We start from the raw sequence: 23,179 nt of genomic DNA, 5'->3' as shown, positions 1-23,179 counted from the left end.
ATGTGTGATACTGCCTGATCTAGCTTTTGTCTTAATGCTGTTACAAGAAACCATGTATAACATGTTATGTAATCGAAAAAATACAATTTAATGTCATCAAATGTACAAGTATGCATAAATGCCCATGAGAACTTATGATCATCATGTAACTAAACATAGGCCTATACAATCTGCATTCATTTCTATAAGAAATATCAGTGGACACTGATATAAAAAGTCTGATTTTGTGATACTGAGGAGAATATATAAAAGTTAAAATGCAATTATTTTTCAGAATATAGTTGAGTCATGTTTTTTTCACGTGAGCAAGCGAGAAAGAATTCAGAACATGAACAACTGCTGCCAGAGCTCTCAGCGCCACTAGTGCAGAATACTTGCCCAGTCACACATGTGGATCGGATGGTGCTGAAGGGACAGCGCCCTTCATTGTTGAGCGGGGTGTGACGTAGAAAAGTCAGAGGTGCTCTGACTGCCTTTTGACCCCATTCTGAAGATTCGAAGTTTTCAGTTAGCCACAATTTAACCCAATAGTTACATTTATTGACGTAGTTTTCTCACTACCTCTCCGGTGCAAATCACATTAAGACCAGACCAGTGTATGAGGCTTTTGATTGACGTCATACCCCTCCAAGTAGTAGGCTACTCTTAATCGATTGGGGCAACAGATGAGTTACATTTGATTAAGAAAGCATTGTCTGTCCTATGCCAGTGAGTGCACTGTTCATTTTTGGGCATTACTTCCGGACAGACGGCTCTGATATCCTCCAGCTATATCTGAGCACCAGTTACCAGACACTGTGGAGTTTGCTCGCATCTTAAAGGTAAATCTTCTCAGCATATCTCAACCTCATTCATTCATTGCGCATTGGGATGGGGAGAAATTAGGTTAATAGGCTGGGCATGTTACTGGATCATGTATTCATGTTTTGCATTTAGGCTATGTGTTATATAGTATTTTCTATCAACATGAGAAAGCAATTATGTGAGTGCAAGAGATTACAGTTGGTCTCAAAATCGTATGGGTATAGAAAATGATAGGAGGTAGTGAAAATTTGGTGCATCTCTGTGTAATTGCTTGAGATGGGCTAAGCTAATATTTGGATTTGCAGAAGCAAATAATTAGATATTTTCGATTTTACAGATAAAATAATGTCGCACCTTTCCTATTAAATTGTGATGTATGATATTCTTCCCTTTCGCACTGAGGACAGAAACAATATTTTCATCCAGCGCTGATACTGTTCAGGGACGACCACCTGCGCTATCAACCGGCAAGGCGGTGGCTGTCCAAGCTTCGAGTTCGCAATTCGCAAGCAGTGCTACAAAGGATCAGAACTCATCAACCCCGCTGTGCAATCATGTCGACTACCGGGGAAGTCCCTGCCTTCTTCAAGAACATGGGCTCGGGTAGCCCCATGCCACGGCAGAAATTCTGTGGCATGTTCTGTCCAGTTGAAGGTTCTGGCGACAGCAAGACGTTGGATTTCCAGTCACTGCCGGGGGGCAGTAGAAGGAGTGACGGACAGGTCATTGACAGGCAGACGGACATCTCCCAGCCAAGGGTCGAGATACGGGAGAGCAGAGGAAAATCAGCCCTGCAAAACCTGGATGACAGGGTAAGAGCTACAGATTTTGTGCTATGTCACCCTGGCTGAAATGAAATAAAATAAATGTATTTCTTTCTTTCTTCTATATATGTCTGGCTCTCACAGATAAAGCAGAAATAAATCGACACAGTCATGCAGAAAGGAGTTCACTGGGATCTCTAGAAACTTCCCAATCGGTAAAAAATGTCAAGTCGCTTTCCAAACCATTTAGCTATTGCCTTTACTCAATCAATCAATGCCAGTGCAATTAATTCTGCCGACCTCTTGAATTACATTCGAAACGTGACAACCATTATTCTAAATTAGGAAAAATTGACACAAACCTGGTTAATAATACATTTATATTACACCAAATTGCAGATACAAAATATATACTTAAAAAATACATCGCCCAGTGTGAATAAGCCTCAACATGTTTACTGCTCATTTTAAAATACATTCTAGCCTAATAAAAATATTCAGACAACAGCAGAGTAAAAATGACCAAAATATTATATTATTTATATTATTACCATCATCAATTACAATCGATCAGGGAATTATTTTAACCTAATAATTTAAAAACAGAACAATGGGCCTGTCTACAAAATTGTTGAAATGGGTGAAACAGCACCGCGCATGGTCAACTGGTATAGTTTATACATTTCGCCAGTTCCAAACGAGATCTGGTCCCTGCAGATGGTATAGCTTCCACATTTCGCCTGGTCCACACGTAATCTGGTACCTTCAGAATCGGCACCCTCTCCCGTATTTTGTAGGATACTGGGTTGCAACATAAACTACCAGTTGCATAAAATTACATGGTTATTTAGCCATTACCTACCAGGCCTAGAGGATAAGGTTTCATAGGCTATTTAATGTCATTGAGGTATGGATCATTGACTATAGGGAAAGCAAATTCAGAGCAAGGCTAGCACACAGCTGATATCCTTCAAATCACCTTCCAACGGACTGGACATTATCAGGTAAAGTTTGCCTACATTCCCCATGAGGCTCTGTGATGGGCCATTACTTCCTGTGCTGTGCTGGGTGAGTAGCCATCAGAGGGAGTAGTTCCAGTACTGAGCTGGCCGAGATTGATGTTCCATAGGGCTCTCTGCAATGGGTGTAGGCTATAGGTCGGTGAGAAAAAAGCTAATGTACGTACGTACGCACACACACACACCTCTGACAGATCATCTATTACTATAATACTCTCTACAAATATCCTCTGATTTACCTTCCATTTCTTGAGTAGTCTAATGTACTAATTTCCCACAATCTGATACTTTTCCATACATTTTATTTTATTATTTATATAATTTTTTATATACTTTAGAAGTATTTTTTAAATATTTAACCAGGCACGTCATTATAAATTCTTATTTATAATGACGGCCTAGGAACAGTGGGTTACCTGCCTTGTATAGGGGCAGGACAACAGATTGTTACCTTGTCAGCTCGGGGATTCGACGTAGCATCCTTTCGGTTACTGGCCAACGCTACCTAACCATTAGGCTACCTGCCGCCCCAGTATATCTCTTTGTATTGTTGATCTATGATTTTTGTGTGGTTATGATGAAGTTCTTACGCCAGATTCTTCAACGATGACATAACCAAAATAACACAAGGAAATCTGAACTCATACCATAGAGAATCAACAACAGCTAGACCGTGCACATGCCGTGGAATTTATATTCAGGGCAGGCAGTAGTGGTGTAGCTAGCTGGAGCCTACTAGTACTGGAAATGGCATAGTGCCGGACTTCCCAATGGATCAGGGCGGGGTTCTGCGCATGCACGTTGGGCTTCGTCCAGAGTATATGTCCCTCCCTCCCTCTGTGTCTGAGTCGGTCTGGCAAGGTTTGGTGCATCGGCGGAGAACAGGAGAGAAGACGTGATCTGGAGCTGCGATTCTTTTCCTAGATTCTGCGAGCGGTGGCCTCCCCCTTTAGGACGCACGACTCCTTTTGGAATTGTACCCACTCTTTGCTGCAATTTTTTTTCTGCCGATTCCACACCGGCCTTATCCACCCGGCGAACCTCAGTATTCTGAACATCCATTCCATTGATAGCGGTCCACTAAGTGCAGCAAGAACAGAACAGCGAAGATGTCTGGGCAAGGCTATCAGGGCAAGAAGAACATTCCCCGCATTACAGTGAGTTAGGAAAACATGTATTCATTACATTGAACGAAATGAACATTGTGCATGTAACTAATTAACCTACAAAATTCGCCACTCACCAGTCAGGCATATGTGAAATTAGGCTTGTGGTCCGTAGTTGAATGCTCTCTCGGGTAGACCTACAGCTCAGAGGTGAAGGACCTGTTTGCATCAGCTGTGAAATCATTTCTGCACGAGCTCTTGGTTATAGGCCTTTAATAATAAGGTGCCTATAAATAAAATCGAGTCTACACACGTGATCTTTCAGAGCATCTATTTCAAGGAATTATTTCAATTGTCTTTATTTGACAACATGTAAGCCTGTGGTTGACTGTCCACGTTTGAATAAGCTATATCACAAGGCTCTTGTAAAACTATCATTGAAATAAATGTTGTCCGTGAATCATTTTCACGCGTAAAAGGCAGTCAACGCACTGCTGAGGTTTCGCGGTCGCGAGTTATTACATTTCCACGCCGATGTTCTTTGTTGGGGAACGGTGTCTGGCCGGTTATCACTGCAAGCCAACGGGTGGAGCAAATGCAATAGTTTTCTCGCATCCGCCCATCCGCTGCAATGTCGGGTTCGCTTTTCTGCTCAATGCAAACTCGGTTAATTCGGTTAAATGTTTTATTCAAAGGCGGGGTTAGGGAATGCAGGCCGTTAATGTTGACGGATTTTGTGTGGTTTGGGTGAGGCAGCATCCCTGTCTTTCCCCCCAGATTATCCCCGGGAGCCGGGAGAAATCATGGCGAAGAGAGAATAGCGGTAGGCCTATAGGATAATGGAAAGAGAAAAAGAATGGGAGAGGGGCGGCAGTAGCTCCAATTTCCTTCCTCGTCTCTTAGCTTCCACAGTAATGAAGGGAAAGGGGCAAAAACGAGACATAAACTATAGACTACTGTCTTTCCATATTGATTTCGCCGAACAGGATCATTCATAGGTTTTAGTCTCTACTAAACCGCACTGGTCTATGAACTCCTCGTGGTCACAATAAACTACTGACCCTCATGGCTCTGACCTCCACTGCAATGATCCGATACCTGAATACATCCTTATAAAACATGTGTAGGCCCAAATGTCATAAAACCTACCCATTCATCGAAAATATGACCTAAAGAAAGATCTTTAACGGTCTAAGCTTTTGGGGGGAGTGCACCTCTCCTCATTGTGTGTGCATGAGCTTTTGTGTGGACAAAGAAAGCACATTGAAAGGGGCTTTGGCTGGCATCCTGGTGGGTTACTCCAGCAAGCTGTCAGGCTGGATGAGTCTGACACAACTGGAGCAGGTTTGCCCTAAACTCTTGCCATATCCTACACCCTGCTTATGTGGATACTGCATTACTCAGTGAAGGGAACAGGCCAGGCCTAACTCACTAATGATCTATTCACACACACACACACACACACACACACACACACACACACACACACACACACACACACACACACACACACACACACACACACACACACACAAAGTTGAAGAGATTCGAAAGTCAAAGGCCTAACAAAGGACAGCAGGCAGGCTGCAGTATGAGGCTGTCGTCACCAGCTGGAGTGGTCAGCTGCAGACTGCAGAGAGAGGCAGACTGGGGAGCAGCACACCTCAGGGCCTCATAAAATATGAATCTCATCCTAAAATCACCACCTGGGACTGCCTTCAAAAGATGACTCATCCAATTCTCTCATGAATAAGATTATTTTCATTTACAGTCAGACACACACTCAAAGTTACAGTTGAAAAAGAAGGAAACATAAATAGATTTTTAGATGTATTTTTATTCAAGAGTAGGACTGAAAGGGCTCCTGTATAAAGATGATGTACTTTATTGCAGGATTGACATGTCATGAATACTTTTACTGAGAGAGGTCTTCTTGTGGCTCCCAGGCTCTGGGCTCAAGAGTTCAGGAGTCAGTGCAGGCCGCCGTGGATGCCTTTTTACCCGGAAGACCCTGTCTCTTCCTGTTATATCAGTCTCTCTTACTAAAGACAGTCCAGCCTGGCACTGCTCATCTCCAGCCCGCCATTTTCCTACAGTAATCCCGCAATGCACTGTGGCCCGGGGCATTCCATGTTCACACATTACACAAAGCACACTCTTGGTTCTAAGGGCCACCTGCCATATATGCTGGAAGATATAATCCAGGATATCCCCATTCATAAACCCTCCAGTGTGAGGTAGCATGTATTTAAATCCACTTCACCAGCTGGGCACAGGAAGATAGGGGAAGGAAAGCAACTGGGATGCACGCATACCTCAGCCTTATGGTGCTCCAATGCAACCTGTGATTGCTTCCTGACAAGCAATGTTTCCTTTTTCTTTAAGAGGATCCGGCTACACAGTACATCTTTAGTCAGATTGTTGGCTCAACAAAATCCATGCTTCTAAATCGGAGCGTCTGTGCGGTGAGATTAAGAGTACAGTAACAGTCGTAGTCTACGTGTCTTAAACCAGACAGCCACCCATCAGCTCCTGCAGTCTTCGACCAGGGTGACTGGCAATTCCAGGTCCAAGAGACAGACCTGACGGGGTCTGAGGGCGGTGTCCAGGTCTCCCCTCCACTGGAAACAAACAATTGGATCAGTATCTGTGATTTAGATGAGTCGGCATGCTTGATGCTTCTCCACCCCAGCTCTAGCACATGTTCCCTGGGAGTTTTCCGCTGGGAGAGAACAACACATGCTGTTGCCTGGTTACCTCATTTGACAGCATTAGTTTTCGATCTAGGAAGGCTGCTCAGGCCCAGTAGATGAACATCTTTGCCTAATGGTTTAGATTTTCAGATTTGCTGATACAGCTTTATTTAGGCATCAGTATAGTTTTAATCCAAGCCCTCTATCACATCATACACTGGATTGATCTTCCACACATTGTGGAAAGAGGACTGATCAATGCTACCTCACTCAGTCTATCTCTCTGTTATACAGTAAGTGTAACCTATCCAGGKTCTAGTCTGCTGCTGGGCTTGTTATTGGTTCAGATCTGATTTTGAGCATAGGGACATTTTGAAAACTGATTCTATACTTAAATCTCAATTGAATCAGTTATTATTTGGGTATTTTTGTTAACAAAGATTTATGGGCTGTATTAGTTGGTCAGAGATGATTAATGAACATTGACCAACAACCATAGGCATATTATTTGTCTAAGTTTAATTGATCATTTTTTGTTGTTGAAACCCTATCCACATCCTCTTTTGTGTGTGGCTGGAACTGGTTCTTATCCAGGGAATGTCACTGTCATGTTTGGCTCAGGTCCAGTAAAATCAAAAAGATGCTCTCCCACAACATGATGCTGATGGCCGTCACAGGCCAAGCAAATGGGGACTTTCTCTGACCTGCAAATGCATCTTCAAATATACAGTACCAGTGAAACAATTTGGACACACCTACTCATTCCAGAGTTTTTCTTTATTTTTACTATTTTCAATATAGTAGGTTAATAGTGAAGACATCAAAACTATGAAATAACACATATGGAATCATGTAGTAACCAACAAAGTGTTAAACAAATCAAAATATATTTTATATTTGAGATTCTTCAAAGTAGCCACCATTTGCCTTGATGACAGCTTTGCACACTCTTGGCATTCTCTCAACCAGCTTCATGAGGTTGTCACCTGGAATGCTTTTCAATTAACAGGTGTGCCTTGTTAACAGTTCATTTGTGGAATTTCTTTCCTTAATACGTTTGAACCAATCAGTTGTGTTGTGACAAGGTAGGGGCGGTATACAGAAGATAGCCCTATTTGGTAAAATACCAAATGCATATTATGGCAATAACAGCTCAAGTAAGCAAAGAGAAACAACAGTCCATCATTACTTTAAGACATGATGAAATAGAAAATATATTTTGATTTTGTTACACTTTTTTTGGTTACTACTTGATTCCGTTCGTGTTATTTCATTGTTTTGATGTCTTCAATATTAGTAAAAAAAAAAAAAAAATTGTAAAAATAAACAAAAACCCTTGAATGAGTAGGTGTTTCCAAACTTTTGACTGGTACTGTATATATTTTTTATACCTACAGAGATCCTACAATTCAAAATCGAATAGCTAAATAATACATTTTATGACCATCTTAAAACAATTCCATGTATTAGCTTAGTAGATATTGCGATCTAAGGGCTTAGACCTACAGGGGTTAAACACAAGAAACCGCTAAGTAGGATGAAATAAGAAGAAACATGGAATAGGCATGCACATTTATATACTGAAATACTCCACAACAGATTGAATTTGAAAGCACTTGACTGTTGTTACTTGGGACCACATTTGTCCTGTAACTTTTCTTACCATTTTTGGTAAAGTATGAGTATCTAAAACTGAATTTATTGTTGTTATATCATGATGGCTGTCTTACACATATTTGTAAGAGTGTGTATGAATGGATTTCAGTAAAGGCTTCCAGTTTACATATCTAATGGCACGACAGAAAATGATGTAATGATAGTCATACACATGACTCAGTTGTTCAGTGAATAGTTGCCAAAACAGGATGGAGTCTTGCCAGACCCTGCAGCACAGCATTCTGCTCCAAATAGATGTGAGAATAGACTGGGTTCATCACTCCTGTCACATGAGTCATCAAAAATGACAACTGCTTATATGCATGTGCCAAGACCTGACATAGTCATCTCTAACAAGACATTCATTGGGGGTTTGTTTGAAAGAGAGTGTGTTTCTGTGTATGTGTCTGTGTTTTATAGAATGTTTTTTAGCTGGCAGGGAACAAGTAACCACTTTTATTGGGGAAAATATACCAAAGGATGTTAATGTCACAGAGGYGTTTTCTATTCTTTAGCCCAAATGCATTTTGGGTGAGGTATTGTGAGCCCCTTTGGAAAGCAGTTCTGATTGGGGCCAGGGTTTCTAGCAGGGAAACAAGCTAGCTGCTGAAACTCAAACAGAGCAGCCTTTGTTTGTGGAGGATGCTAAAGGCCTCGTGACCAGAATGGTGCCACTCCCCTTTTGGAGAAGAGCCCATCACTACTGGGGCAACGCAGGGGGGTGCCAGGGGGTCAGGTCCCCCCCCTCTCTAAGTCTCACACAGAGACAAGTGGCCTGGTGACAGAGGCGTGGATGATTGATTACCAGGTCTGCATCCTGATTGCTCCCTTATTATGTACATTATTCTGTCAGCCAGTCAGGGTGAAGATGCCGGAGGGGCGTGTCCTCAAGCGGGCTTTGCTGCTTGCCAATGTATCATCAGTGCATTCCTCACCCTAATTTGGAGCCATGTTGGTATCAGCCTAGCTAGTAAATTATCCATTAGAAGATGTATATTCCGGATTTTGCTCCTGGTCACGACATGCTGTATCCAGCTGTCTGTAATAAGCACACTGTAGTTCTGCTTCTGCATTCACTTTGTCCCTTGCTGTATTAGGATGTGCATGAAGCATTGCTTCTCTTTTAGACTCTGTAAAAGCTGCTGCTGAGCTCCGATCCACCACCCGCTGTGTATCTGTCTTTTGTTCCTATTTAACTCCTGCTTCCTCTCTCCTATCTCTCTTATCTATCGCTCTCCTTTATTCTTACAATCCCAAACACGTACTTTCTGTCCCTTACTCTGTATCACACACACACTGTAATGGTTGAATGAGCTTCACCCAAGACTTGGTGCTGATTCATTCCAAACTATCTGTGCATGGAACTAAAATATTAATTCTTACAGCTCTGCTTTCTGTTCACCCTCTCTCTGTCTCTGTGTCTCTGTCTCTCTGCTCTCTCGCGCTCTCTCTGTGTGTGTGTGTGTGTGTGTGTGTGTGTGTGTGTGGTGTGTGTGTGTGTGTGTGTGTGTGTGTGTGTGTGTGTGTGTGTGTGTGTGTGTGTGTGTGTGTGTGTGTCTGTGTGTGTGTGTGTGTAACTGCAATGGAACCTGAAGCTATGGCTACTGCATGCCCATGGATTCAAACCCACCGGGGTTTCCTGCGCCATCCCCATAGTAACAAATGCTATGGTTGTCATTCACAATGATACAGAGAGTGAGGGAAGCAGCAGTTTTATATTGCCATGGAAACAGACAAGTGACGTAGGCAGCTCAGGCAGACTGAGCAATAACTCTTACTTGGCTGTCTCTTCTGCTGCTCACGTCCACATCAAATATGATCTGTCCATCATGATCATCCTCCTGGGGACTATGAGGCCGGGGAGGACTGTAGGGAGGATCAAAACAACAAAATAACAAACTGTTACAGCCAATCACTGCACTCCAAGTCTTTTTCTCCTTGGTGAATGAGAATGTACTCTTATAGGCAGTAATCAGGTTGAAGTTTTGGGGCATGTTCAAATTCCAATATATTAATCAAGAGATTTTATCTCTAATGGCTAAATGTGCATGCAGATCTTGCCTCTATTATGATCTCACTTTGCCTCTCAGCCTGCAACCTCAAAGTGGATGGATGAGTCTGTCTATCTGTGAGCTTCTGCAGATAGTAAGCTGTTGTAGAAACACCCCTGGTAACATTGTGTGTGGTGTGTGTGTGTGTGTGTTGTGTGTGTGTGTGTGTGTGTGTGTGTGTGTGTGTGTGTGTGTGTGTGTGGTGTGTGTGTGTGTGGTGTGTGTGTGTGTGTGTGTGTGTGTGTGTGTTGGTGTGTGTGTGTGTGTGTGGTGTGTGTGTGTGGTGTGTGTGTGAGAGTAAGAAGGAAAGAGAGAAGAGAAAGAGAGAGAGTGAGACTTACAACAAAAGCCTAGATCATAAATTGTGACATCTCAACACAACCAGTTGGTGCAACCATGAACATTGTGGGAGGGCACGTGGTTCCTTATCAACACAGAACTCACTTGGACAAAGCCTAATATAAGTGTGACGCAACAGAGCAAAACAAGGCAAAACGTCAGATAATGCTGTGACAGTGACAATATAGCAGAGAGTCAGTCATCTGCATCTTTTGGCCATGGTGTGGGTGATAGGATAGCAGGGATGTGGAGGGGGTGAAATATTTTATATTTTCTTTGGTATTTTAGGGATCTGTACATATGTAGGATCTTACATTTGAAAACATCCTGCAGTTACAGTAAATGTAAATTATTATGTGGATTCTAATACAGGGTCGTGATACATCTTTTGTAAGGGAAAATCATGTCTGAAATTTCAATGTGGAAATTACAAACCTGAGAAGCTTTTTTTAAACCTCAAATACACTACAAGTTTTACATTTCCTGCATTGCATTGGAACGTTCTCCTCCGTTCTCCTGCAACAGGATAAACAAATGAAGATCCTATATTTTTATGTAATATGTTAATAGCACAGTGTTAGCCGATGCTTCCTGTAAAGAAAGTGGCTTGTACTGCGGTGGTGCCAAATACAATACTCACCCTCATAAGCTCATTTTAAATGGTCATATAAAATCTCAGGCCATTCTTTGTGTGTTACATTCTGGTGTCTGGCATTAATGCCTTTTCCTGAAAGAACACTTACTTCACTGTGTTAATTCTGTGAGAATGAAGAGGAAATGGATGTGTTTACTAACTAATAGTGATATTTTTTTTATTATCGTCTAGAGCGATCGTCTCCTGATCAAAGGGGCGAAGATCGTGAACGATGACCAGTCCTTCTGTGCTGACATCTACATGGAGGATGGCCAGATCAAGTGAGTTTCACAACAACACCTCCTGAGGTTCCTCTGCCTCCGAGAGGTTAACTATCTCTGAACCATCTTTATTATGCATTACACCTAACAATGGTCGTTGTTCGCTTTTACAGAATCGTTTACAGAGTAAGTGCAGTCATAATGATAACTCTATTACAACTATCTATATCTCTCTTTCTGTTCCTTCTCTCTCTCTCTATCTCTCTTCCTCTGATTTCAGACAAATTGGCGAGAACTTGATAGTGCCCGGTGGGGTGAAGATCATCGATGCCCACGGGCGCATGGTTATGCCAGGGGGTATCGATGTGCACACACGCTTCCAGATGCCTGACCGGGGCATGACCTCAGTGGACGACTTCTACCAGGGCACCCGCGCTGCCCTGGCAGGGGGCACCACCATGATTAGTATGTACACTACCACCTACACCCTCTCTCCTCCCCCTCTTGAGAGGCATTGGGAGGGTGCAGTGCAAGCTTGATCTATGGCAGCGCCAAGTCCTGAACCCATAAAGACCCATTCTTACAGAGTGTTAGGCTTGCGTGCCACCAGGTGCTGCTGAGTGCGGTGAAAAGTAGACTAGAGAGACATTCAAAACCTTTTGCAAGTCGTTTATCCACTCTCCTCGTAATTACTCAGTAATAGTGTGGCCTGCCTGAAACATTCCTAGAGTTTAGATGCCTCAGCACTATGCCATCTGTTCAGGTCCCCTCCCCTCCTCAGCAGTCACACAGATACCTGGAGAGGTAGATAGCTATGTCCTATCATGCAGAATGCTGACTCCTGCTGACAGCACTGCAGAGTCCACAGAACCAGCTATGTAAATGGTTCACACATCTCACAGCCCTACAGTTGCTGTACAGTACATCCTGATGGAGAAAAAAAATGATGCAAGACCCAGATATAGCCGTTTAATCTGAGCTACTTTATATTATAGTTGAAAGCACCCCTAACATTACGAAGGAATATTTTAGGACCAATTCGCTAAGTAATTGTATGTGTCTGTGTCCACTAGTTGACCACGTGGTTCCGGAACCCGGGGCCAGCCTGCTGTCAGCCTTTGAGCAGTGGCGTGAGTGGGCGGACAGCAAGTCCTGTTGTGACTACTCCCTGCATGTGGACATCACTGAGTGGCACAAGGGAGTTCAGGAGGAGATGGAGGCCCTCGTCAAGGACCACGGTATTGCCACACCCAGTACATATGACATCCTATAGTAGGTTAAGATTAGTTGTGTTTTCTCTTTATGTATGGTTGTTACATTTCCCAAAGATTGGTTTAAACATGTATGTTTGTTCAGCCTAGTTGGGTCTCTCAGTCTGTTTCTTCTACAACCGTTATTGGTGTCTTCGTCTCTCTCTTTGTTTCTCTTTCCCACTCCCTGTACCTTCCTCTGACACGCCCTCTCTTTTCTTAGGTGTCAACTCTTTCCTTGTCTATCTGGCTTATAAGGATGTTTTCCAGCTTACTGACTCTCAGGTATGACTTCCTTTATCATGCGGTAGCTTTTTTGACGTTGGCTCCCTGTTTGCTTCACAGGAAACACACAACGATCACTACCATCACAAAGAACATTAACGGTTATAATAATCTTCAAGAATATAGTGAAAGGAATTCATTTCATTTCGCACCTCATTAACCATACTATTAAAAGGTATGTGGCAAAATGAAACTGAATGCTTAATAAATTACACTGTATGCCATCATATACTCTAGCTCTTAGATCCAGCTGCTTCCCATGGCCTGCTCTGCTCTTGGCTGAGGGCTGTGGGCTGAGTTGAGGGTGGGTGGGGAGGCTGAGGCACTAAATGTCTGTATGGGTCTCCAGAGGGTGTAAAGGATGATGAAACAATGCACCAGTCCATGTCTCTGTCTCTGGTAAAATAGATTAATCTTGGACGCGAGGCTCCTTTGAAAACAGCCTGTGTTGGTCTTTGCAGCTGCCTGAGGAATGCATGGAGGCTGCCCGGGCCAGAGCATTACACTCTAATTTGTGCACGTCTCCCAAGGAAAACTATGATAGCTCTTTATTTCATTTCTGGCTGTTGGGAAACGATGACTCATACTCGACTCATACATCAGTCATACATCAGTAACTGGTTCTACCACTGATGCATCTGTGAGTGTATGAGTTTTACATACTGTGTGTGTGAAATTGGTATTACAAGTACGCTCAATTAACTTTCCAAAACCATGACAAGATGCCAAGTTTGTCTGTGTTTCTGTTCTATGATCCATCTGTGGTTGTCTGATGATGCTGACGTGGTTATTTTCTGTAGGTCTATGAGGTGTTCAGTGTGATCCGGGATCTGGGGGCCATTGCTCAGGTCCATGCTGAGAACGGAGACATCGTGGCTGAGGTAAGACCTGGGGCTAACAATACACCATTTACTGGACTATAAAACCCTATTTACTATACCTAACACCGGACAATTTTTAAATATGCCTGTTCTTTTCCGTTCAGGAGCAGCGTCGTATTCTGGAGCAGGGAATCACTGGACCTGAGGGACACGTCTTGAGCCGTCCTGAAGAGGTAGGATGCATCAGTATTTGACTTCAGTGTTCCTACCTCTTTCTGTTTTTATCTTCCCTTTATGTTTCCTAAATGTGTCCTTGCAAGGTCACCTTGACCTTTGAACCTTGGGTGTCTATTTCAGGTGGAGGCGGAGGCTGTCAACCGCTCTGTGACAGTAGCCAATCAGACTAATTGTCCCCTCTACATCACCAAGGTGATGAGCAAGAGTGCTGCTGATGTCATCGCTCAGGCCAGGAAGAAGGGTGAGACACTGTTTCTAGGATGTTTGCTAGGATACAAACATACAGAAAGATGAAGGGAAGATGCACACATGTGAACCGAAAGAAGGGAGAGGCACCATATTGTTTGCGTCAATAACATCATTTAAATCTGTAATCACATCATGTTTCTGATTGGCCTTGGAGGCACTGTGGTGTACGGGGAGCCAATCACTGCCAGCCTGGGCACAGACGGCTCACACTATTGGAGCAAGAACTGGGCCAAGGCCGCCGCCTTCATCACGTCCCCACCCCTCAGCCCAGACCCGACCACGCCCGACTATCTCAGCTCCCTGCTCTCCTGGTGAGAGCACTAACTCAATGCCTTGACACTACCAAGCCTGCGTCTTCTGTCTGGGTTGTCCGTTTCGTCTTACATTGATTGTTTAAAAAAAATCCCAGACGAGGCCTTTTGCCTCTTGCCAGGCTGTCATTGTAAATAAGAATGTGTTCTTAATTGACATGCCTGGTTGAATAAAGGTTAAATAAAATAAAAACTGGATTGGACTATGAGGACAAATACCCATATTCATGATGTAAAGTGTTATCATGGTAACAATATCAAATAGGACAATCATCCCAATATGACCCCAGGTGTCACAGTCTCAGTTTGCTCCCCTCAATGTCTCCTCTCCCATCCTAATCTCTTGCACTGTGCCCTCCTCTCCAGTGGGGACCTGCAGGTGACTGGCAGTGCCCACTGCACCTTCAACACTGCCCAGCGTGCCGTGGGCAAAGATGACTTCACCCTCATCCCCGAGGGTACCAACGGCACTGAGGAGAGAATGTCCCTCATCTGGGACAAGTGTGTGGTGAGAAATGAATACATACTATATACTATACAATACAGTCACATATTCTCACATACGGTACTTAGAGTGGAACATACTGACATGTAAATATAGTGTACAGTATGTGTATTTGTATTTGTACACATTTTTACCTTACACACTCACATGTCCTAACAACACAAAGTTAACCGCCTGGTCTCTGTTTTCACCTGGCCCATCCAGGTGACAGGTAAAATGGATGAGAACCAGTTTGTGGCGGTCACCAGCACCAACGCTGCTAAGATCTTCAACCTGTACCCCCGTAAGGGCCGCATCGCTGTGGGCTCTGACGCTGACCTGGTACTCTGGGACCCAGACGTCATCAAGATCATTTCAGCCAAGAGCCACAACTCGGTCAGCCAGTCACACACTCACTACGCACAAATACTGTACAGTCAGAAAGGCACAATCTACTCTATATCCAGCCATATGGTATTACACGTTACCACAGATTCATCTTTGGGAAAATGCCCAAAAATAAATTGTTCATCTTTAAACATTGAAGTGAACATAATAGGTTAAATTGTAATAGTTCTATGAAATGACTCTCCATATTGGTCTTTTTATGGTCATCTTACTCCTGACCARATATGATTGGTTGGGTTCCCCAGCACTAGGGCGTGGGCCTTATGTTGACTCAGGGGAGTGATGTCATCCTCAAACTCTGCCAGAGTACTGAAACATCTAATTTCTGATTGTTAGCAGGCAAGTCACACTGTTTGTGTGTGTATGTATGTGTGTGTGTGTGTGTGTGTGTGTGTGTGTGTGTGTGTGCCTGTGTGTGTGTTTGTATGTGCCAGTCTGTATGCATGTGTGTTTTTGAAATCTAATTGCTCTAGCTCTCTGTGTTCTATGGTTTCTTTCTTTCTGTTTGGTCAGGAAATAGACTCATTTAAATGTGTAAAATTGGTCATTCAGAGAGAGGGGTGTGTTCGTGCGTGTGAGGTGGGATGTCCAGCCTCCGTGTGACCTCATGCTGTTTCTAAGCCCTTTGAAGCCCACCAGATTGCCTAGTCAGCCAGTAGATTTTAGGCGGTCACACTGCTCTCCACTGCACACACCCTGTTGTAACTGCCTTGTAACACTCTGCTCCTCGCTGCCTGGCTACATCAATGGTCTGTTGTCTGGAGAGACTCAAATCTCACCAGCACATCAATGACGCTCTCTCTAGAAGGGTTTTCAATTGCCATTTTATCTAACCATTGAAAAACACATAGGGAACTGTTAATGATTTGAACATTGGCCCACTATAAAACAACTGCTCCACTGGCACAGGATGGAGAGGGAGGGAGTTCCACCACACTAGTACTGAACACCAATCAACTCACACAAATCATAAGTGGCTGATTGATATATGGAAATATTGGTCTGATTGAAAACATTATCTACTGTACTACATTTCTTCTCCCCCTTTCTTCCAGAATGTGGAGTATAACATATTTGAGGGCGTGGAGGTGCGTGGCGCGCCCCTGGTGGTGATCAGCCAGGGTAAGATGGTCCTGGAGGAGGGGAACCTCCACACCACCGAGGGGTGCGGCCGCTTCGTTGCCCGGAAGCCCTTCTCTGACTACGTCTACAAGAGGATAAGGGCTCGCAGCAGGGTACAGCACTGTTATGGAACTGTGTCATTCTGGGCTGTGTTGTGCATTTTTGTGTTTTATTACCAGCTTGAGTGTTACTGATGTAACTAGGGGAGTGGGTTACAGACTTTGTTGATACCCTGTATTATGTTACGTTGTTTGCTGACAAGCTGGATGTTGCATTCCACTATCAGTAGGTTAAGGTTGTTTGATCTTGACTCTTGATTCTGCCTCTTCCCTGTTCTCCAGCTGGCTGAGCTGAGGGGAGTTCCCCGAGGCCTRTATGACGGGCCTGTCTGTGAGGTGTCACTCACACCCAAAACTATGACTCCTGCCTCTTCTGCCAAGACCTCTCCAGCCAAGCAGGCAGCAGCTGGTGCCCAGCCTGTCCGCAACCTGCACCAGTCAGGGTTCAGCCTATCTGGTGAGGAACACTTGGGTGGATCAATGGATCCATTCATTAGAGATACAGTATCTGTCATTATATCTCAATCAATCAATGAAGCCCTTTTGATGTCAGCAAAAGTACTTATACAGAAACCCAGCCTAAAACCCCAAACAGCAAGCAATGCAGATGTACAAGCATGGTGGAAGAAACCTAGAGAGGAACCAGGCTCTGAGCGGTGGCCAGTTCTCTTCTGGCTGTGCCGGGTGGAGATTATAAGAGTACATGGCCATTAAGGCCATATRGTTCTTCAAGATGTTCAAACGTTCAAAGATGACCAGCAGGGTCACATAATAGTTGCGCACTATTATAGTTTTGATGATAAACTTTTTCATAACAATGAAAATCCAGTGATATTGACATCCTCCTCCTCTTCTGTACTTGTAGGTGCTCAAGTTGATGACAATCTTCCTCGACGTAACACCCAGCGCATCGTGGCGCCACCCGGTGGCAGGGCCAACATCACCAACCTGGGTTAACCACTCCTATTGGCCAGGGGAAACGAGGGCTTGAGGGGAGGGGCATCAGGGACTTGGGGCCATTCCACCAGGAGGCAAACCCTCTAGCTACAGTGCCTGACCGAATCTCCCCTCCTCAATCTCTCAACCCCTCTCACGCTCCCTACATCTTTCCCCGACTCCTTCCCCCCCAACCCCCAAATCCCCCACCCTAGAGGAGACACATATAAAAATTATTTGCCTCATTTGAAGAAAAAATATGAAAAAACAACACTCCTTATATGAGCACTTTGGACTGTATTATTTAGTGTTTTATACTGTACTTTCTACCTGCCATGTATCATTCAGTTTTGTTTTTTATTTTCATGTTATAATGGAGGGCTGAAGTGAGACTAGACTGAGCAGTTTTAACACGGCCAGAAGGTCAAGACGGTGCTTGTTGCATTTGCATAGAGGAAGTCCATTCCGTCCCTCTTTTTTAATTTTGGATGTATGGTGAATGAAGTATGGAGACACAAGGGGAGCATGTTGTACTTGTGTTTTACCTTCAGATAATAGACGGGTTGGTTGTTTAGTCACAAAATTGACGTGTGTGCAACTATTGTGCAAAACAAACAGTGTTGGCTTAGACTGTTGACAACATGTAAACTATATTTAGTCTCCAAATGTTTATTGAAAACATAAATACATTTGCACAATGAGCATTTGTCTCTCAAATACATTGTTACAGTTGTAAGGTTAGCTAGCTAGCGAATTTGAGCCATATTAGCATAGACATGACACCTGTCAAAACACCTTGAAACAAGACATGGTATCAATAACAAGATTCAACGAGCTGAAACGAGCCACCTACAATTCCCTACATGGCAGCTTCTTGTCATTGTTGCTCGCTATCTGTCCGTTCAGAATCATAACAATGCACGCCTTCCAGCCACATTGATGCGTGCGCATAACTTTGGTTACGTTGTCGGCCAACCCGTCTATGGGCACATTAGATTAGTTGCGCTAAAATTGTGTAGTGAACATGGAGATGCTAATATGCCTTCCTCAATTGATATGTTCACTGTCTGTGTCTGCTTTGTCTTTGTTCTCTACTGTTTATACAGCTTCGCTCTCCAGTGTGATTTTCATCTCCCACACTGTTAAGATCAGTTCAGCACTGGCTATGATCAACACCATTTATTGACTTGTTGCTATAAGGAAAATTATTATGAGACTGTAAAACCGTCCATTGTTATCGTTTGAAATTCACTGCAAGCTGATAGTAAGCTGTCCTTGTCCCCAGACTACGCGATGATACATGAAATTTGTATAAGTCAAACAAACCACTATAGTGTTGAAAACCTAAGAGGAACTTGTCACTGGTGCTCACCTCATGTCATCCCACCCGTAGCTTTGTTAGATTCTAGATTAAATGAAAAAAACATGCCCCATATTTGAAAGCTGCTTGTGAAGTGTGAAAATCCAGTAGAGTAGGAGAAGGTGTTGGCGGGCGGGGAATAGAGCGCTGTCTCCCAGGGAGAGGCCATTATGGAACTTCCATAAGAGGAGATGTGACTCAAAGTTAGGATGTTGGGAGGAGTGTAGCCGGGTGGAAGAGAAGGAAGAAAGATGTTGGTCACATACACATATTTAGCAGATGTTATTGCGGGTGTAGCGAAATGCTTGTAAGATAGCATCCCTCCCACTGTTCTAGAATGTCCCAGTACCAACCAGTGCATTTAGAAGACTCACTGTCTTTCTGCTCCCGGCCTCCTCTTTTCTATTCATCCACTCCATTTCCCTTTTAACTCTTGATGTGCCTGAACCTGATAGTTTGATTTGTTATTATTCTTATTGTGGTAAGAGAAGGATGTAAGATAAAAATGTAAAATAGCCAGTGTTAACCGATACAAAGGTGCCAGATGTTGTTCTTTGGTATTCCACTGGTAGTGCTCCTGTAAAAAAATCTATGCTTAATATGTTGGAAATGTTTTCATGTTTTAGGGTTTTTAACCGTACTTGTTTCTGCTATTTAGTGTCATTCTGTACTTAGTGGCCTAAGGCTGAACACTATTCATTTGAGCTTGAAAGTAGACATGGAGTATTGTATTTCTAACTAGTGTGCAGTGTTATGTTGTGAGGGTCTGGGCACACACACACACACACACACACACACACACACACACACACACACACACACACACACACACGTCTCAGTGCACCACTCCTTTGGGCCCAGACCTGGAGCGACAGTATTGGTCCTTCGCTCTCACTCGTTTTGCACGGTCTGGTTTTCATTAAGGCAAAGCAGTCCTCCAGCTGTTTTTCTTCCTTCACTCGCATGTCGGTGAGATCTTGGCCTAAAAGTTGCCGTTCTGCAGTCTTCGCCTTTTCCTCTCCATGACTTAATACAGAGCAAAACACTCACTCACACTGTTATGCACACACAGACACACACACTTGCACGCATGCACTCACGGAACAAGTGGTGTCTGTATGTCCTTCCAGCACATTGGAACTTTTCATGGCCGTGTTAAGGTCTCGTAGGAAGCTCTTAAAAGGTAGTCTCTTTCAGGGTAGTAACAGTATCTGTGTTTATGGAATCCATAGCAGGGAAATGAAAGTTTGACACGTCAGTGTCACTGCCTACAGGGAATGAGATGAGACAGGGATGGGAGGGAAGGTGGTGTTGAGCTGTCTGCCAATTAGTGTTCAATCACTCAGGTGGCAGGGTTCAGGCCACTCCAGTGCTTATACTCCAACAAAACTGTCAAATCTGCCATGTGAGATTAGGGCTAGGACAAGTCTTCGTCCTCACATGTGTAGAGTACATGGCTGAGCAAAAAATCTCTTTAGTCTACATTTACCTCCTCTCTTCTTGTATCATTCTTATTGAGATATTATCGTCATCATGACTATGATTTTGATTATTATWATCATGATTATTGTTGTCATTATTATTTTTACTATGATCACTAACAATATTTAAGATCGTTGATTCTCCAGATGTTCTTCTCCATCCAATGAAAAACCCTAGCCGGTGTATTGGCATCTTTTCAGCATGAGTCTCCTAGTTGCTTGCTTAGTGTTGGAATGCATATCTCTCAAACAGAGGGTGACGCAGGGTTAAAATGATTCATCCCTCTATTCCCATGGACTGGACTTTTTTTCACTCTGATTTGGGGGAGGGGGGAAAGGGGGCTGCCGAAGCACAAATACATTTTGGCAGCCAGGAGTACATGAGTCCTCCTGAGACTTAAAGTATGTCTTTGCTTGTTTCCACCCCGCTCTTCCTCTCTCTCTGGCTCTTCCATTGTTGCCACATTGCCTTGACCAWGAGGCCCTCCAGGCCCCACTTTTTGTTTGTCATGGCAACGCTTGTCAGATCGTAAGTTACCCATAGCAACCCGTCCAGACCTGGTGCTATTAGAATAACATAGTGTCCGTGGCAGACTAGCTGTATGGAAGCCATGCACACTATAGAACTCCCTCCTCTCTCTCGCTCTCTCTCTCACACACGCACACACACATGCACACACCCTCACTCACACTTGTTTATCTTCCCTACCCCCATTTTCTAAATTGAACTGTTGCTGCAGACTTCACCCAGTTTCASTGTGTCACCATTTGTGTATAATCTTTTGGCTAGTTGGGTGGGATCTACATGCTTCTTCTGACCCATGATTCGTGGGCCCTGAATTGTGTCATTAAGAGGGCACCACAAGCTTCACATGATAGCAATTACCCAGAACTCCTCTACAAGGCCACATATATCTACCCACTAGGCACTCACTGGTTGAATCAATGTTGTTTCTATGTAATTTCAATAAAGTTACGCTGAACCAACGTGGAATAGATGTCTGTGCCCAGTGGGTACCATGCACCCAGCGCTGTCTGCAGCTGTGGTGGAGCACAATGCCTCAAGCATTGACTCAGATATTATAAACCAGCTGTCAACGCCGGCCTCGCCATCGTGTCCCCTCCATATACACACACACACATGAAAGCATACACATAGACACACACATTCCTCCTTCTTGCTCTGTCAGCTTGGATATTTTTCTATGCTACGCTAATATGTGATGTAAGCGAAACGCAGATTGAGAGAAGAGCTCTAGGTTTGAGGTTGCTAATGCTGTTAAAATCCCACCCGCACCCCTGTCCTCCCCCCTCCACCTAACCCCCTCCCATTGTGAAAGTAACTGTGTGATGGTGTTTGTCTTGATGGCTGTGGGGTTTTGAGGATGCTTGCTCTCTATGGAAAGTGTCAAATCCCATGGATGGTGATGTAAAAACAATGATTTCAAAGAATTAAAGGATAAAACAAAACAAAGCTCAGCTTCTGGCATTTTGTGTGTGTGATAGTGAATGTTGTCTTTTGACCTTAGGAGGTAGAATGGGTTCCCTCCCTCCTCTCCTCACCTGTGGTAATATCAGTTTGTTTAATGGTCACAACACATGGCCACTGATCATGTTTCATAGGAACATTTGATTTGGCAGTGTTTAAGTTTAGCCCTAGTGCTCTGTGTATTAAGGTTACTGAGAATATTAATGTTTTTGAGTAGGAAATATAGATACATAAATATTAAGGCTAAACATACAAATCAGTCAAACAATTCCAAACAATTCCACTCTAAATTACATACAGAAACATTACTGAATGGTCAATACTCTTCAATGGTGCCTCTACTTATTCAGCTCATGCACTGTAGGCTACTGTACAACTTGAAATCCCCACAGGAACACCGGGCAGCTCAGTCCTGTGAGCACAAGTACACTCTCATGACACAAGATGGCAGTATGTCCCCTAGTCTGTTTACAGGAGTAAATGGAGACAGCAACATAAATCTATGGACAGCAAGGAAATAAAGGGTTAGAGAGGCAAGAATAAGTGTACCTAGGGTAAAGTATTACGTTAGAGCCATTTTTGAAGGAAAGGAAATGTGTTGAAATTATGTTTATGTTTACAGAAACCCTTTTTGATTTGTTTATTGTGACACCTGTGGTTATCTGTATTGCACCAGCAGAGATTAGCATTAAAGGGTCAGCAATTAATAGCTAAACTGTCTGTGATAGATGCCAAGTAGAGATAGGCATACAGTTTTCAACCGTGTCTATCTATCGTGTTGTTTTGTATCTTAGCGTATCATTTCATTTAGCATTTTTGTTGAATAATTTAGGAGTTTACCCTTTCCATATAGTTTCCAAACAACGGGACTGTGTGAGTATTAACTAATGCTCATTGTCTCACTTCAAATGGCATCGTTCCTAGTACGCAAGGCTCGTCCCTCAACCGACCTGTCTTGTTTCCACAAGTTACCACAGCCACAAAGTCAAAATTGGCTATATATTGTATAAATTTATGAACAAAAATGTGCTTTCTGGTCTTAATTTAAGGTTTGGAATAGGCATAAGGTTAGCCACGTGGTTAAGGTTAGGGTTAGGTTTAAAATTAGATTTAAGAAGAGACTTGGCTTACGTCCGACAGCAAGTTTTACAGTTCATCAAGGGGATAGGAAGCAGGCTCTCAAGGACAAAGGCAGTGGGGTCTGCTCCCCCGAAGGTCAATGGCCGCACCAACGCATACATCTAATTAGCATAATAACAAAATCCCCATAAAAATTTGTCCAGTTTAAGCTAGAGATATCTTTTTTTTTTGTATCGGATGCGTCTCAAATTCACCAACATCCGCCTATGTAACACCCTTCCGCATCTTGCGGTGAAAGGTGAGCAGAGCTAGAGCGATGT

The 23,179-nt window shown here is 43.5% G+C and overlaps 1 protein-coding gene and 1 long non-coding RNA gene across 4 annotated transcripts; one reads left to right on the top strand and one right to left on the bottom strand.

Annotated features, from left to right (window-relative positions):
• Nucleotides 1-468: 468 nt before the first annotated feature.
• On the top strand, nt 469-21,764 carry LOC111964084 (dihydropyrimidinase-related protein 2). 3 transcript variants are annotated; one of them, XM_023987801.2, is made up of 15 exons: nt 469-821; nt 1,212-1,616; nt 11,259-11,347; nt 11,568-11,752; nt 12,361-12,525; nt 12,761-12,822; nt 13,623-13,703; nt 13,808-13,876; nt 14,001-14,121; nt 14,284-14,440; nt 14,807-14,948; nt 15,150-15,320; nt 16,388-16,567; nt 16,796-16,970; nt 17,379-21,764. In XM_023987801.2, the coding sequence occupies exons 2-15, from the start codon at nt 1,359-1,361 to the stop codon at nt 17,468-17,470; spliced, it is 1,947 nt and encodes a 648-aa protein (XP_023843569.1). In that variant the 5' UTR covers nt 469-821; nt 1,212-1,358; the 3' UTR covers nt 17,471-21,764. The 3 variants fall into 3 exon arrangements, with proteins under 3 accessions (XP_023843569.1, XP_023843568.1, XP_023843570.1); XM_023987800.2 differs by having other exon boundaries at nt 1,207-1,616; XM_023987802.2 differs by lacking the exons at nt 469-821; nt 1,212-1,616 and adding an exon at nt 3,653-3,744.
• On the bottom strand, nt 1,931-4,555 carry LOC111964085 (uncharacterized). The gene is made up of 2 exons (XR_002877326.2): nt 3,831-4,555; nt 1,931-3,710 (listed from the first exon to the last, which is right to left on the bottom strand). It is a non-coding gene; the product is annotated as an uncharacterized lncRNA (long non-coding RNA).
• Nucleotides 21,765-23,179: the final 1,415 nt, after the last annotated feature.

The sequence above is a fragment of the Salvelinus sp. IW2-2015 genome, linkage group LG5, assembly GCF_002910315.2.
Source record: "Salvelinus sp. IW2-2015 linkage group LG5, ASM291031v2, whole genome shotgun sequence".
Classification (NCBI taxonomy): Eukaryota; Metazoa; Chordata; class Actinopteri; order Salmoniformes; family Salmonidae; genus Salvelinus; species Salvelinus sp. IW2-2015.
The sequence above is the reverse complement of the archived record's forward strand: the minus strand, read 5'-3'. Positions and strand labels throughout refer to the sequence as shown.